General features: G+C 33.8%; 1 protein-coding gene across 2 annotated transcripts in view; it reads right to left on the reverse strand.

The window, feature by feature from the left end:
- The window catches only part of LOC150095574 (uncharacterized), a 148,531-nt gene that overhangs the window by 13,031 nt on the left and 118,719 nt on the right, over window positions 1–16,781 (reverse strand). For both annotated transcript variants that reach the window (XM_090410180.1, XM_090410179.1), the window contains exons 6-7: window positions 10,346–10,550; window positions 2,984–3,128 (exon numbers count right to left, since the gene is read on the reverse strand). In XM_090410180.1, coding sequence (XP_090266306.1) covers window positions 2,984–3,128; window positions 10,346–10,550 — 350 coding nt within the window. The remainder of the gene's footprint in view (window positions 1–2,983; window positions 3,129–10,345; window positions 10,551–16,781) is intronic.

Raw genomic sequence — 16,781 nt, forward strand, 5'->3', positions numbered from 1 at the left:
AAAAAGTGTAGGTCTGTGCATGAGCGTAAATTAGGATAGGATAGACATACATATAAACCCAACATATAGAATTTGTATATTAAAAATATCAATGACTTCTACTCACACACACATGCACGCACACATTCATAAACCTTGAAACATTGGATCGAATCTCTTCTGACATTAAATACAAAATATCTACAAAAGCAGAAGTTAACTTATTTCAATCAGAGGCTCAGATAGATATAAAAGAAAACTTAGCAAATCTTGTTCCAGAAAGTCAAAACAAATGTTTTTCATCAATCCTTAAAGTTCTCTAAGAGAAAATAGCAGCAGCAAATTTCCTTGCACACAATCACACAAGAAAACGATAACTCATACCTGTATCTTCAACATATTCTCTGAAAGAATATCAAGTTTCTGTTTAAAGCAGACATTAAAAACATGTATAGTTTATCTCACAAGCTTCAACTATCCAGCACTGAAACAGAAAATAATTATTTTAAAATGTTCCTTGTTTGTTTTTTACTTGACAACTGTCAGTTCCATAAACACAGAGAATAGCCTTCTTTCCGATCTTTAAAGAAAACATAAAATTTACAACAATGAAGTTGTGCATTAACATCTCAATAGGAACTTGAATAATAAGGAATCCACCAAAAAAAAAAAAAAAACTATTCATTTCTTATATTTGTCTTTATTTCTTAAAGGGAATCATTCACAACTTGTGCTTTTCTTTATCTATTCATTCCATTTTTTTTTTATTTACGTCTTCTCCCTCTCTCTTAATGCATTTTCTTTGCTGTATCCATCAGCTGTTTGTTTCATATCACAGTAGAGCATAAACTGTATTCCCTTATTTGCAATTGCTTGAATGACATCACGACATCTGGGTATCACAGATAAAGAGGAGTTTTCAGTAATGGCAGATTGGATATGTTTATTAGCTGTGAGATTGAGTTTCTTTTCCACTTGATGAAGTTCATGTACTTAGCATAAAAAAACTTCTAATTCTTGTTGTTGCTAAATTGAAAAATTAATTCCACTGGCATCTTAAAAAACCATGAGGTGCAGTCAAGCTTAATAGCCTTATTAGTCGTCCATCAATAGCAATACTACAAACACTGCTGCTATATTTTTCTTACAGTAAAATATTTTATCAATATAACAATATTTTTATACATTTTTTATTTCAATTAACTAAACTAACAATAACATCTTTCATGAGCAAAAATCATGTAAGATATTTAATACAATTTCCAGACATGATGTTTTTTTCAGTAATGGCAGGAAGAGAGAGAATAAGGGGGTATTCCTATATATAAGTCTTTAATAAAGCCACATCTGAACTATTAAAGAGGTTTTATAAGAATAATAACTCGCCTATTCCTGCTTGTCAATGTGTTCTTAAACAATCATGTAATCTGATGTACTGTTTTGCCACCTACACGATCTGACATCTAAACCTCAACTCCCTATCTAAAATTGTCCTCAAATCCATGGCCTTGTCAATTTTTTGCAGTTCAATTCTATCAATACAGTACACTGCTTGCGTTCTCTTCTCCCTAAGGTGCATCACATTACACTTGTTAAATTGGCAGATATTTACCTTTTTCCAATACTGCCAGTCTATTTAAGTCATCCTACAGAATCTCTACACCACCTTTATTAATATTACTCTTCCCAGCTTTGCATTGTCAAGAAACAACTGGACATTTTCCCCTCTAACAATTTCCTATATCATTGTTGTACAAATTAAATGGCAGAGGACAAAGTATATTTTTAAGGCAACCACTTATTATTTCCTAAACCTTCATGGAATCTTAAGAATCATCATGGATATACAGAGATAGGTTTTATCAATTTAGTTGCAATAACATGATTCATGTATAGTGACTATAGAGGCTTGTTGATTTACCTATGCCTTCACCATTTAGTTCACAGACCACCTTTTATGTTGTAAGGGTGATTTCTTTGGTAAAGGATGATAAATACAGGGTGTTCGGGATAAATTTGACAGTTTCGTAAGGAAAAAGAAAATCTTCTTTGTATCTATTAAATTTAATGAATTGACAAAAAAACATTACAGGCAGAGTTAATTACAATACTATCAACAAGATTTACTCAAAATAACCACCATTAGCATCGATCACAGCTTCAATTCTGCTTCGGAACCTCGAACAAGCTGATGCTACAGTCTCCCTGGGAAGGGCCGCAAAAACTGTTTTAATTTTATCCATTAACTGGGCTTTTGTATTACTGGAAGTGCGATTGGTGTCTTTTTCAACTGCGCCCCATACAAAATAATCCATGGGGTTAAGGTCTGGGGAGTTTGGAGGCCAAACATTTGGACTGGTGAAGTCGTAGAAATTTTCAGACAACCATTTTTGACTTTTCCCAGAGGTGTGGCAAGGGGCCGAATCCTGCTGCCATACATACGGCCTACCATTGGCTACCCTTGTTATCCAGGGCTTGACTACAGTTAGCAACTCCACGAACAAAGCCCGAATTCCAATGCCAGGGTTCTTCAACACCTGTTCCCTGCAGATTTGCGAGGAATTCTGCTGTACGAACGCAATCAGATCGTCTGCTAGGGATCTTTCTTCTTGCTACATCCTCGTAGTCACCATTGCAAGTCTCTAGTTCATGCCTGATTGTTTTTACTGTATTCAGGGAGCATTGGGCAGCAGTCGTAATATCCTTATTTTGATGGCGGGCACAAATCATCATGATACAAGTTATTCTCTTCCATGATTCAGGTGGGTTCCAGCTATCCATCCTTTCTGACATCTTGTATATGAATGAAGAAGGGTCCAAACTTTTAAATGAAGAGAAGTGTGTGTTAATACATGTAACTTACGGAAAAATATAATTAATTATAAATATGTCAAATTTATCCCGAACACCCTGTATATTATTAATAATTTTTGTATCAGAGGAATACTAATTAAATCTTATTATTAAAAACTGAAAAAAATTTCTACACTCAAAAGAAGCTTACACAACAGCTGCCAACAGACTATTCACAGCACAGAAACAAAGGAGAAAGATTCCAGGTCCTATCAATCCAATACCTGTCATTAACCTCCGTACTGACAAAACTGTCCATCTTCGGGATATAAGAGAATCACCAAAATGACCTGCAACTACATAAAATATGAATGTAATAACAATTCTACAAGATCTGCTTGCATTTCATAATGCCATTTTGTAACTATTATAGAGAGACTTTTTTTTTTTTGCTTGTTACAAAAAATTTAGCTTTATTGGTTTAAATCTAATAATAGTGATTTGATATTATTGGGCTAGCAATTAGATAAGGTATATTTTTATAGTGACATAATATAAAATTCATTTTAGCAATTATCATCATTAAGTGTCTCTTTCTTAAGACATAAAAAGACACTTCTATAATCAGTGTTAACCAGTATGGAGTTCTTCAAACATCTCATCTGATTCTCAGTCAGCAGGTCTCAGCTGACTTGCATTTAAGTGAACATCATTAATAGCCCATTTCTTAAGAACTAATGAAAAGTCCTGACTAAAACCTCATAGCAGCAATGCTATTTTTAGGAAACTGGAAATTACCTGCATGAGAGACATGCTCGTTAATCTCTTTTCAAATCCTTCCTACTCCCACTGCATGGCCCCATTTTCTGTAATTGACTTACTATCAATACCAACCATGAAAGACACCATTAAAAATACAGTAACAATGGACAAAGAAAAATTCTCCCACAAGAAACACTAGCAAAAATATTGCAAATAAATAAATATAACCAAAAGTCATAAACAACAAAAATACAAAATTTCATATAAAAATCCACTTCCATAATCTACTTCAACAAATATCTTATAAATGATATGCATACTTCTAAAGCAGACTTGTTATTCTCACTTAACTGGAACCAGCATTTATCAGCCAGTTCCAGTTCACAGCCATTCACTTAAACTCCCAAACTACAGTTTTTTTACATGATTTCTTCTATCAGATATACATTTATCAGATCTGATATTCTATGCCAAACCTATTCCTCTAGCTCAAAATTTCCTTACCACTTTGTTGCATTTGTTTTCTAGTCTTTATTTCTCTCCAAATTCTGATAAACACACTGATTACTTTAATAATTTCTCTCTGATGATTGATTTTCTGCAGTCTAAAATATCCAGATAGTGAGATCATCTCGAGAATTTCTGTTTACAATTCAGACTGGGTTCCCTTCTCTACTTTGACAGATCAAGCCAGAAGGTATGCTGAAGTATTTGCTATTAATACTGTTCATATTTTATGGTTTAATGGAATAAAAACAGCATTTAAATGAAGGTTTAATGACTTGAACATTTGATCCCTATCATACACATTAGTAGTACAACATAAAAAACTAGCATGAACACAGTCAATGCAAAACAAAATGAATATGATTAAATTGTCAAGTCCTATGAAGGATGCTATCAGAAGGCCTCGGTTGTTGAGTGGGAGAGCTACGAATACAGCTTCTCATAGCCTCAGAAGTTAGACACATATGCGATGAATTTTTACTTCTTACAGTTAAGATTATTATTTTTATTGAAAAGGAATGACAGCAAACATTCACTGTTATTTTATACCAAGCAGATGAACAATGTTTGCAGTCTGAAGTTTAAAAAAAAATGATCAAGAGTCTGTAAAGTTACAAAATATGAATATTGTACTACTCACAACTATAACTTTTGGCCATATTTCATGACTTTTAATTAAGCACTGCAATGCTATGATAAAAGGTATGTAATTTTGTAAAACCTCTCAATCACTTTTGAAATAAATGCTTGTGTCAAAATGTACACATTTTGCCTAGCTGATAAAAAAAAATACATTGGATACTTATTATCAATTCTTTTAACAGCTCTGTCTGTTGGCAGAGCTGTGTGAGGAGAAGGGAGTAGAGTTTGCAAATGTGTGGGATGCATTAGAAGGAAGACTGGTTGCATTTGAATGGATTTGGTGTGAGTTAGAGACTATTACTGCAAAGAGGAACGAATGATGTGAGCAGGAGAGCAGAACTGGCAAGACTGAAGTTATTGTAAATGAGAATAGTAGTACTGTGAATAATAATGACAGAACAAGAATGCAAGATCGACAGGGAAATGAGGGGGGGGGGGGTCAGAGTGGACAGGAAGACAGTGCAAAGAGAGTAGATGTTGGAAGTAGTAGTGAATGTGTGTGTGTGTGTGTGGGCATTGTCAGTATGGAATGGAATGGGATATAGTTGAGTCTGAAGAGATAGATATATTAAGTAGCGATAAAGGCAATTGGGAAATTACGATCTACAAGTGGCATGTGCAGGACCTGTTGAACACCTAAAAGTGAATCGCAGTGTTTATTTACAAATGCCAGGAGCATCAGAAATAAGGGAGATGAAATGGTTTTGTTGATGGAATTTACTCATCCAAAAATTGTTAGAATAAGTGATACATGGTTGGATAAGGATGATATCCTGACAGGAATAGAAATGGAAGGGTATGATGTTTTCTGTGAGGGTAGAAAGGACAAAATGGGAGGGGGAAGGAGTGCTGTTGATGATAGAATGCAAATCACATCTACTAAAGTGGAGATGAGGGATATAAATAGTGGCAATGGTTTTGAGTCAGTATGGTGTGAGGTGGAGGTTGAAAGGAAGAGATATTTAGTCAGATACTACTATAGGCCAAGTATGTGGCCTATAGCAGTGGCGAGTGTGTGGAGTATAGATTGGAATGAACAGATAGCATTTTGGAATAAGATGATTTCTCATTTGGTAGTGAACAAGTTAATGCCCTTTGTCTTAAATATCATGATTTTCTGAATGATACTACGGAAATAATTAGTCAGTTTAATGATTTCAAATTTTCTGTACAAGAAAAAATTAAATGCAAAATGATATCAAATTTTACACAAATGGTTGTATTTGCTCTTCAAAATGAGCAGTTTTGTGATTTGGCAAAGTTGATGGATATTGGAGGAACCTTCCTTGCATCTAGTGCAGACTGTAAGTGAGGTTTTAGTCTAATGAATCAAATAAAAAACCAACTTAGAAACCGTTTAGGAGAATGTCATTTGGATATGCTAATGAGAGTGAAAAGTTACCAATTATATGGAAATTCAATTAATTTAGATAGTGTGTATAAAGAGTGGGTGAATGCCAAAGACAGAAGAGAGAAAAAAATAAAGAGATAGAAGCTAGAACTAAACAAGATGAGAATTAGTAATGGGAATATTTTATTATGTATGTTTAGAGTTATTTGCAAAGTTAGAAAATTTAATTAAAGGCAATCAGTCACTAGTGTTATCTTTTTTTTTTTTACTTTATTTCTTACTTCTAATCAGGTCAATATTAAATACATATAAAATATTTATGTTAGCTCTGTGATTGATGTCACACAACTTACTTGGTGATGGTAATAATACACACACACTTGGAATTCTATCTAGTACAGTCGGTATCGTGTTGGCCTCGCATGCACGAAGTCCCCAGATCGAGTCCTACCCAAGGCTTGTGAATTGTGATTTCCTGACTGTTTACTGGGGAGGTTACTGCAGTGTGTAGGAACACGTTGGGGAGTTGGGGTGACCTGGCTGACGTCCCATTGACACCAGAAGGTAAAGAGTGAACTAAAATCTTTTAACTTTTTTGCTTAAGTGATCAGTATGGTGACTCGTATGGGTGCACACATACTTTTCAAAAGAAGACAAATTTTGCATACACGCAAATTTCTGCGCACACTCACAGCAAAAAATTAGAGGGAACATTGCTTCGAAGCATTATAAAATCTGAGCATCTTTATTACTCATCGAAAAGAATTATTTTGTGTATGCAATATAGCATCTTGGATTTCTAATTCATTTCTGAAATTATTACTACCATCATTTTTTGGTATATATATATATATATATATATATATATATATATATTATTATATGTGTACATACATATATTAACAAAATATATGTACATATATTTTGGTACATATCGCTAATACACCTCAACAGGTGTAGTAGCAATATGTACACAATTAAGATTTCATGATTAGTTTCCTTTCAACAACTTTCTTAGAAACTGTTTATATTACTTTTTTTAGGTTTCATTTAACCTCCTCTTATTTCAATCTTCACAAGCAATTTCAACTGAATTAATCCACCTATGTCTTGATCTTTTAACTACCATTTACTAATCTTTCATGGATGATTCCTGAGTTTCCATGCTCACCTACCATGAGGAATAAAATTTCACTTATGTCTGTGCTGTAAAGATTCATTCATCATATCATGTCTATTACTCAGACTGAAGCAACCACATTCCCTCAATATGTTTTCACATGCACAATTCTATAGGTTAGATACTGTCTTGGTCACCTGCTGCTGAATGTTTTAGATTATCTCCTAATTATAATGAAGAGCCAAAGGCTTCAATTCGGCGACATGAACTTATTTAAGTTAAGGGATATTATATCTCATATTGTTTCTTAGCCGAATAAGAAACTCAAAGAGTTTCATGCCGAATATAGAAACTATATAAAGTTTGGCGATTTCAAGCGTAAGCAAATACCTGGATAGTGCAGCACCTGACCCTTGAAGGTAGTGCAAGCTGAGGCAACTCATATAAAGGGTGGAGCAAGCTCCGATCACTATTCTTGATATTTACCCATAATGTGAACTTAACTCCTAGGAGCTGTATTATTGTTCAACATTATGAGAGGTCACTACCCAGACCGGTTTCGACCTTTTTTGAGGTCTCATCAGTGAGTAGGTAGACCTAATTCGCTACAAACTTGGTATTAACTAGGTCTACCTACTCACTGATGAGACCTCAAAAAAGGTCGAAACCGGTCTGGGTAGTGACCTCTCATAATGTTGAACAATAATACAGCTCCTAGGAGTTAAGTTCACATTATGGGTAAATATCAAGAATAGTGATCGGAGCTTGCTCCACCCTTTATATGAGTTGCTTCAGCTTGCACTACCTTCAAGGATCAGGTGCTGAACTATCCAGGTATTTGCTTACGTTTGGAATCGCTAGACTTTATATAGTTTCTATATTCGGCATTAAACTCTTTGAGTTTCTTATTCGGCTAAGAAACAATATGGGATATAATATCCCTTAACTTAAATAAGATTATCTCCTTATCTACTCTAAACCAGGTGACAATATCTCCGCACAAATGAGTATGAACTGAATATTTTTTGTCTTTAATTAATAGCAAACATAAAAGTATGGCTCCTTCATTTTAAAAGTCAAATACTTGGAGTGAACTTGATTTCATAATAAAATATACTTTTAGAAAAGATAAAATACCGTTTCTTCAAATAAGGTAAAAGGTTCTGATCATGCTTACTGCAAGACAATTAATTTAAGAATACAGTGTAATACCAACACTGAGAACATTGAGAGTATTCAAAGGGGAAAAAATCTACCATTCCATTTAAAAATACAAAGTATTGACAAGTACTGACAAGTGAGTGAGTGAGCAATCTAGTTTCAGAAGGTGAAACTAGGTGTATTACTTTTTTTTTTTTTACACAAAAAAGTATTACAATAAACTCAGAAAAAGATGAAAACATCCCAAAATAAACAACAGTGTTAAATATTGGGTAGTTAGTTGTAAGAATCAACTGAGTGCAGAAAATATTAAAATTAATCACACAAAATATATCTCACTTCATGGAATACATAACCAACTTGGTATTATGATGGACTTCATATAATGTTTTGGTCACTTAGTGTCCAGTGAAAGTTACTGCATGCCAGTTTCAATCCCATATTATTATTTGTATTTTGTTTTGAAGCCAAAAATAATGTACCAATTTCTAGTTTTATTGTAATGTAGTACTTCTTGGTATAGGCAACATACAGGTAGGTTTTGTATATATTCATTATATTTTTACGAGTTTCTTTTCCATTGTTAATATGAATTCCAGGAGATCTTTTATGATCACACATGATAAATGTATGCATTATGCAAAATGAATCATTTTCATGTGTATGTGTCATATATATGAACATAATCATCCATTTTTATATCTTCTGATGGTTACATAACAGTGCTCTGTGAGCACAACATATGAACAAAATATATTTCTGAAATTAGCATGAAAGCAATTTGAAATGATATATAATCATTTAATACACTGAAACCAGCTATCAAAGAACTGTGCTGCAAATTGGAATAAGTGATACCATTTTATATTTCAACAGCTATGCATAGTCTTCTGAGCCAAAACATTTTTGAAATCGGCATGAAAAGCCCTTCAAAATCATGTCATTTAATATAGTACAAAACAAGTTTATCCTCTCCAACTGGAGAGGAACTAGCGCCTCCTGGAGAGGAACCGATGCAAATTAAAAATTATCTAGTTAGTTATGTTGGGCTATAGGAAGAAACCATATCAAGTTTAATGGCTACAGCTGCTGTTTAGATTTCTGTGATTGTGCACAATTGTATATTTTTGAAAAGCAAAAACAGAAACAGCAGTATATGCTAAAATATCATCAGTCATGAAAAAGAACAAATAATTTTCCATAAGAAAATGTTTTCCTTTGATATGGAAACCTTGATCAAGACCCTTTTATATGAATCTGACACACAAAGTGCAAGTGTATTAGATCATGGGTGGGATAAGGGTTGGATAATTCCAAAATGCTACTCTAGAAACTAAACACGGAACTTTTGCAAGACATATCATGCCTCCAATAAGCAGGGTGATGGTCTCACACCAAATGATGAACTTCATCTACCACCTGAAGACATTCACAACATTTATGCCCATAGTAGGATTTGAATCCATTGCTGATTGGAAGAAGAGGGGATGATACTATTCATCTGGCCAACCAAGCTAGCAAAGTAAGAAAAAACAGAGTGGTCTTTGTGGAAACTATGTTTGAGAACATCAAGAATCAATGTAGATTTATTATTTGATACTTTTAAAATCAGAATTCTTCCAGTCCTGACTGAAATCTGAAAACTATAAGTACAGTGGGAGTAAGATAAAAAACACTCACCATAGTAAACTACTGAAAAGTCCAATATACCAAGACATACCAAGCACAGAAAATATAGCTTCTTTACAGTTATAATAATTTTTGTTAAGAACTATTATAATTTTGTAATAATCATTCATCATTTGTATATTATTCTGGAACTTAACTATCACATCTATACCTAAATTATTTAACATGCATATTACTAGAAAGAGTACAGAGATTGAATGATTTGCAAACTAGTTTAAGTGCAATGATTTATTTCTGAAAATTATAATTATTTTCAGAAAAATAAGCCATTATTAAATAAATTTTTTAATTAAAAAATTTGCTTAATAGATGTTAAAAAAATATAAAAATTAGAATCTTACCAACACCACAGAGGGAATTAATAAGATAAGGCATTGCTGTTAAGCTGATATCTTCTTTGTTTGCACCAAGATTCCGAGCTAAATAGGTGGGTAGCCATTGCATGATGATATAATTGGACCAGTTCATGGCAAAATGAGCTATATAGATGGCCCATAGGGGCCAATGACTGATAAATTCAGTCCATCGGACGTTAATATTTGTTACCTGAAATAGAGCAAAATAATTTTGTTTTGCTTGGCATAATCTAACAATAGTCTACAATTTTTTGACTGAAAACTAAGAACATTATAAAGCTCTTAAAACTGCAAACAGTAAATTAGATTAAACATGTTTCTCCATTAATACTATTAATTAGTAACCACCTATTAATATAACTTATTTAAGAATTAAAATAAAGGTTTCAAATATATACATATATATATAATTTTGAAACAATAATTTCACAAATTTTAAAAAATGCATCATTGAAAGGTTGTGAAATGAAAAGTGACTAATAAATGAGTAACAACTGATACTAATAAAACAGCCAAACCTATTAATAAACTGAAAAACAACTTTATGTTTTGTTTTTTCCCCGAAAGTGAGGTTACTAAAAGTTTGGATTTTAATAATTAATATCAACCTTCTACAGCATTGTCTTCCAGTTTGCTATGTAAATATTCAGTTTCTTCTGTTGAAAAAACAAATGAAAACGAAAAATTTTTCAAAATTAAATTGGCCAGCATAACGGCAAAGAGAATAAATTACATCAAATAGTTATGTGCTTGCTCACAATGATAGACAGTACACAGCATTCACTGTCAAAGACAATCAACCATCATCTATGATAATAAATTTATTAAAAATAAAAATATATACTCCAAGTTTCAACAGCTTAACAGAGTAGGTTTTTGTCAGGTGGACTAGAGAAATGTCAGCTATTGGAAGAAGAAATCCACCATCAGCAGATTTGAAGGATAGGTACCATTACCATGAGAACTAGAAAAGAAAAGGAACATACAAAAAAAATAAAGCAGTATCATTTGACAAAATTAGTATTGCTGAAACTAAGAAGACCGAAACAGATAATATACTGTTATATAATAACTATAATGTGTTATATTTTGACAGCAGCAATCCGAGAAAGGAAGGAATAGCTAAATAGTTAACACTAAACAGGAAGATAAACTTCTTGAATACTAAACAAGGTTAGGTAAAATTTTTAGTGAAGATGACAAAATGGGAAATTAAATTTGGAAATAGTTTATAATGCTGCTTTGATTGGTACATGGTTGAATAAATTTATATGGAATAAATAAGAAATAGCAAAGACACTAAACTAGCAGTATACAAGACATTATTAAAACACATATAGAGTTAAACGGCTTTAATCTGTTGGTAACTTCTACAGGCCAAGAAGTGACTCTCTTAAGGAGCCTGTGAAGTTTTCTAATTTGAGAGTTGGTGGGATTGTAATTGATAGGGAGGTAAGTGGCCTGATCTAATAGAAGAGCATTCAGCTTACCTGTGTAGTCCTTTTGGTTAAATAATACAGTTGCATTTCCTTTATCCGCTTTGGTGATAACTAATTCTTTATTAAGAGAGTCACTTCTTGGCCTGTAGAAGTTACCAACAGATTAAAGCCGTTTAACTCTATACCCCCCCCCCCCCGTATTTACGGACTCCCAAAAATACACAAAGAATTTGTGCCACTACGTCCCATAGTGGATGGCATTGATTCCCCCACATACAAATTAGCTAAACATTTGGCCAAAGAGCTCACACACACTATACTGGCAACACACCATCACACATAAAAAACTCAGCCCATTTCAAAGCCAGCATAGAAAACCTTACACTCCAACATACTGACATAATGGTCAGCTTTGATGTGTCCTCTTTATTTACAAATGTCCCACTCAAGGAAACTTTAGAGCTAATCCAAGCTAAATTTTCTCCCGATATCTCAGCCTTATTTCAGTTCACAATGAACTCAGGCTATTTTGTTTGGCAGGGAAAATTCTACAAACAAATAGAGGGGACAACCATGGGTTCACCACTCTTCCCACCCTTGGCCAATTTCTTTATGGAGACCTTTGAAGAAAAAGCCTTAGCCTCTGCCCCACAAAAACCAACCATATGGCTTTGCTACGTTGATGATGTGTTTGCTATTTGGCCACATGGCTCTGAAACACTTCTCTCCTTCTTAACACACTTAAACAACCAACACCCCAGAATCAAATTCACTCTGGAAAAAGAGGAAAACAACAGCCTCCCTTTCCTAGACACACTAGTCACTCGCCAGCCTAATGTATCCTTGGTTTTCTCAGTTTACAGAAAACCCACCCATACATTCACCAACAATCCCCCCCCCCTCACAACAATATGGAGTAGTGAAAACAGGGCTAAACAACAGGGCTAAACTAATCTGTTCAAACGACTTGGCCCTAAACACTGAACTAAATCATATCCTCAACACTTTCTCAGCCAATGGCTACCCCCCCAAAAAAATCCAAAAAATATTAGAACCTACAAACCACAGATCCCCCCCCCCCCACAATAAGGATTACTCTAAATCCATCACCATTCCCTACATCCGAGGCACCTCGGAAAAGATTACCAAAATCTTAAAAAAACGACCTGACCACCTGTTACAAACCTTACAGAAAATTGGCATCCCTTATCCGCTCCACTAAAGACCAACCACTTCCCCTAGACCTACCTGGTGTTTACCAGGTCCCTTGCAGTTGTAAACTGTCTTACTTTGGCGAAACAGGCAGGACAGCGAATATCAGAATTTCGGAACACAAGGACTACATTCGTTTTCACAAATACAGTCATTCTGGGCTTGCGGACCATGCTCTGGATACATGCCACAGAATACGGTGGAAGAAAGCTACAGTGATACACCGTAGCAAATACAAATTTGAAAGACTCTTTATGGAATCAGCCTCAGCCCTAAGAAATTCTCCAAACCTCAACAAATTTGGGTGTATGCGACTGCCCCAAATTTGGGAGGCCTACATCTGCAGACCTTCAGCCCAACGGCCAAGAACACCTACTTAGCCCGCTAGAAGGCACCATCAGGACTGTTAGGAAAACAATAGCTTCATCTCTTCATTCCCAGTTTCTGTGTTGTAGTGCCTACGTGCACGTAACTTTTTTGTAAGTTCCTTTAGAAAATGGCAATGTGACATTGCCGAAATATCGGAAAATATTTATTAAAGTTTAATTTAATTTATATTCTTAACTACGTTGTTCTATTCCTTAAGTGTTTTAATAATGCATAACCAACGTATAAGCCTGTATACAGGAGTATACAAGACAGTGTTCAAATCAATTTTTAACTTATGAATCTAAATGCCAAGCAAGAAATAAAACACTTTATCAAAGATCAGAGACTTTAAACATAGGAGTTCTGGGAAAAATTAAAGGAAGTAACAGCAGATGGAATCAATGGCAGAATCATAAAAAAATGAAGATATTAGGAAAGAACTTGATATTGTTAGCAATGTGTGATGTGCAGAGTTAATCTAATATAGTATGGCTATTTGGGAGAAAACAGAATGGGAGAAAAAAAGCTCAAAAAATGACAAATATCTAGGTGGACAGGAAAGTGTCTTAGAAGACTGAAATCTTAGATGTAGCCATACTGGGCACCTGACAAATAACAAATATAGAAGAAAACTGTTAATAGGAAGCAAGTAATAATACAAACTAATCAGGCTTTCATTGCATAATATCCTGTATACCTTTTGGATATACAGGATATACACTGATGTTCCAAAAGCTAAGATCAAATTACATTTTTACCTGTATATGAAAAAATTTTCATGACTACAGCCAAAACTTGACATAAATTTATTGCCAGCATACTAATAAATTATATTACACAAAAAATGTGTTATACATTTTGTAGAAATTAAATTGCAATACGTTTGGCAAAAGTTACAAATTTCCTAAAGAAATAGTTAAGGAATTAATATCCAGTTCTTACAAAAAACTACATGGAGAGACATTTCAGTATGGAATCTGTCCATCCTGAACTGCGATGCAGTTCTCACAATGTTGTACCATGCTTAGCACCAAGACCAAGTGATTCAGGAGTTTTTGAGGCAAACTGGGCCACTCCTCATTCAGAGCAAGGATACTAATACTGAGACCTTGTTTGTTTTCTGGAGGCGGAATTTCAAGCAGCAATGTATCATCCTATTGCATCTCAAATGTGTTCTATGGGATTGAGATCTGAATAGTGTGCTGGCCATTCGATTCAATTAATATCCTCGGTATCCACTCTGTTCAATGATGTTTTTAAGTTTTGTTTACAAGTTGTAATGTGTTTTTCATATGGGAGGAATGACATACTAACTCTTTGCATATTACTGCAAGTTTCTTGGCTAGGCGATAATTAGACTGTTAATTCTTTCAACTACTGGCCAAAGTGGTATGCATGCTATTTTTGCATAGTAAAAAAACAGTATCTGTTGGCAACAGACTTAACTATTTTTTAATACAGTTTGTAGGATTATATTTGACCAGTTTGATATGTCTAGCTATCAATGACTAATAGGTTCATTTTTAGTAAGCTGCTTGATTTCAAACAACTGTTCATGACTTATTTTTAATAGTATTAAAACACCAGATGAACTATTTTATAAAAAGATGTTTTATTAACTTGTTTATATTTTGCTGAATTTCAAATCAGCATCATCAGAGCACAACACACACGTACATGCGACAGTGAGCAAGTGAAACAATACAATTGTAATGGATAAAAGCTCGAAAGTCCTATTTTGGCACCCTCTAATGTTTAAAATAAAATGAAATAAAATAAAATAAAAAAAATACAGCTATGTGGGTGTTAATCTTAAGATAACAGTCTCCCAAATTTTTGGCAAATTAATGCAACCATATTTGTTCAGGTTAGGAGAATTCTTCATAGTCATGGCAAACTCAAAAAATAATCTTTTGGGTCTGTAACAATTTCTAAATAGCACATAAATATTGGGGGTGCCAAAATAGGCTTTTAGATCTTTTGTTCATTGCAGCTGTACTATTTCACTTACTGTCGCATATATATGTTGTGCTCTGATGATGTTGATTTTAAATTCAGCAAAATATAAGCAAGTTAATAAAACATCTTTCTATAAAATAATTCATTTGGTGTTGTTAATACGTTAAAAATAAGTCATGAATAACCGTCAACACCTAAGCTTATCTGTTAGATCAAACAACTGCAGCATTATCTTTGTCTGCTTCCAGTAATTTAATTAACAGCTGCTGATTCTGTTTTGGTGAGTTGTTAGTTACTGGTTTAGTATTATTTACTTAAAATAAGTTTCTACTTATATTTTCTCAGCTACATCACTTAAGAGGGATTTCAGGCTTCTTTCAATATGATAAATAAATTCCAGTTTGTTAAATGACTTAGTGCTAATGCAAAATTTGAGCCTTTTTTGAAATAGCAACAGTTCACCATTAATGAGGATGTGGCTGGACAGGTTGATAACATGATTGTTGCTTGGGTGATCCTCAGAGCACTTCTTTGCAACCAGTTGCTCCTTGGATGACAGGATTTTCAACATAGCTGTCTTTTGGAGTTGGGTATTCGTATCTCGACAATGTTCCAGTCTTCAGGTGATAACTTAAGCCCTTATTTTTGATACAAACAGCTAACAGTAATAGGTCTTAGGTCATTAAAAATTACTGCACAATATGATTCAAATGTTCTCCACCCATCTAAAAAAAAAGGAACACAACTAGCTTTTTATATAGTTATATATATATATATATATTAGGATAACCAAGTTATTTTATAAACTTGGTTATTTTAACTCCTAATCCCAAGTATGCAAACAATTAAGTTTGCGCCTGAAACAAGTTCAAGTCTAAAGATGATACAACACCAGGGCAACTCATTGTAAAGGTGGGTAAAGATCTGATCACTATTCTTAGTATTTTCCCATAATGTAAAGCACATCTCACTAGAAGATGTATACTGCAATGCATTATGGGTGGGGTCACTACCCAGACCAGTTTCAACCTTTAGGGTCTAGCTACTCACTGAGGAGACCTCAAAAAAAGGTTGAAACCAGTCTGGGTAGTGACCCCACCCATAATGCATTGCAGTATACATCTTCTAGTGAGATGTGCTTTACATTATGGGAAAATACTAAGAATAGTGATCAGAGCTTTACCTGCCTTTACAATGAGTTGCTCTGGTGTTGTATCATCTTTAGACTTGAACTTTGTTTCAGGTGCAACCTTAATTGTTTGCATACTTGGGATTAGGAGTTAAAATAACTAAGTTTATAAAATAACTTGGTTATCCTAATATACAATATCCCCAAGTTAAAAAATTTATTACATGTATATATATATATTTTAAAGAATAAATTTTAAATGACTTTAAAATATATATATATACATGTAATAAATTTTTTAACTCGGGGATAT

Source organism: Typopeltis vanoorti, chromosome 20 (assembly GCF_054136105.1).
Source record: "Typopeltis vanoorti isolate ZY-2024b chromosome 20, IOZ_Tvanoo_1.0, whole genome shotgun sequence".
Taxonomy (NCBI): Eukaryota; Metazoa; Arthropoda; class Arachnida; order Uropygi; family Thelyphonidae; genus Typopeltis; species Typopeltis vanoorti.